General features: G+C 37.1%; 1 protein-coding gene across 1 annotated transcript in view; it reads left to right on the top strand.

The window, feature by feature from the left end:
- LOC119839276 overlaps positions 1-805 on the top strand; it is a 4,177-nt gene extending 3,372 nt beyond the window's left edge. Inside the window, exon 2 of the mRNA XM_038365513.1 lies at positions 789-805. Coding sequence (XP_038221441.1) covers positions 789-805 — 17 coding nt within the window. The remainder of the gene's footprint in view (positions 1-788) is intronic.
- Positions 806-1,303: the final 498 nt, after the last annotated feature.

Here is a 1,303-nt window from a genome sequence, read left to right as displayed (position 1 = left end):
ATACCATAGTACAGGAAAAACACTCAAATCTTTTCGGCCTTGACCAGTTGGCACGAAACTTTCGTTGTAAACCACTATCCTATGAGTAAAAATAGCAGTTTTGAACATGTCTATCCTGGGCAGCATGATAACTTTTTGTAAATCAGCAGAATATACAACAGTATCAGTTTCATTTAGCTCACTGTCTAATTTATACTGCTCTCTGGACATGTATGCCCGTTTGTTATGACTTTTCCACTTCGTGCAACCTAGACAGTCTTCTTTAAGGTTTTCTTTGGTATGTGTATCATCGTGTAAACGGAACTCTTCACAGTCCTCACACTCTTCGTGGCCAAGCTTTACAAAAGAAATATTTAATTCTGCGACTACTTCTCGATATTTATCGTAAGATACTTTGCAAGACGGATTTTTTTCTAAAAAGTCTTTATGCATCGCACTGATTGTCAAATCACTGGGTAAGTATAAGCGATTGGGAGCGTGTTCACGCCTGTAATGAGATATACTCGGCTCAAAGCTCATTATATGTTCCTTAATAGGAGTAGATTCAATTTTATTGTGAGGAGTAGCTCCCAGTCTTTTGTCTACTGGTGGTGCAACCGTGTCGTTAGAATTGGCCAAAGCCGTATGTAAAGGTTTGTCATTAGATGATTTGTAGCCCAAAGTTGTCAAAAAGAAGGTTTTACATACTCCATACTTTGTACCGAGCACGTCCTTAAGTGAATAACTGTAGCTTACTTTTTTTCTGTACTCCTCTGATTCAAATCTTGTTACTGTTCTTTGTTTCACAGATTTAGCTGAGGTGTGATGCAGCATATAAGCCTTCCTCTCTTTGTCATTCAAACTCCAGAAGCTCTCATTTATAATTTTTCGCTGCTCTTCCGATATATTTTGGATACACTGCTTTTTGCATGAAGCAGGATAGTTGGCTGGTTTAGCAGGGTGGTTTAACGTTATGTTTCTCTCTAATCTCACTTTTTTTCACTTCATTTCTGACTTTGAGAGGTTGGTCGTGTTTTTTTCTTTTCCTAATTGTACCGGCCTTAGTATAAGTTGTAAGATTATGTGTATTTCCATCAGCTATCTCGTTTTGTGTCAGATTCTCGGTGTCCCTAAGATTATCATTTGGTGTCACTTCGTGTCCTTGAGATGAATTCTCAACAGATTTTTCGTATTGAACACTTATCACATTTGAATTATTCCTAAGAGATTCAGAAGTGCAAATAGTATTATCGGAAGCAGTTATCAATATTTTTTCTGTATCATCTTGAAAAATACAGGATCTTTGTTGATCTTCAATAGTATC

This window comes from Zerene cesonia, unplaced genomic scaffold (genome assembly GCF_012273895.1).
Source record: "Zerene cesonia ecotype Mississippi unplaced genomic scaffold, Zerene_cesonia_1.1 Zces_u011, whole genome shotgun sequence".
Lineage (NCBI taxonomy): Eukaryota > Metazoa > Arthropoda > Insecta > Lepidoptera > Pieridae > Zerene > Zerene cesonia.
This window is presented reverse-complemented; position numbering and strand designations above follow the sequence as displayed.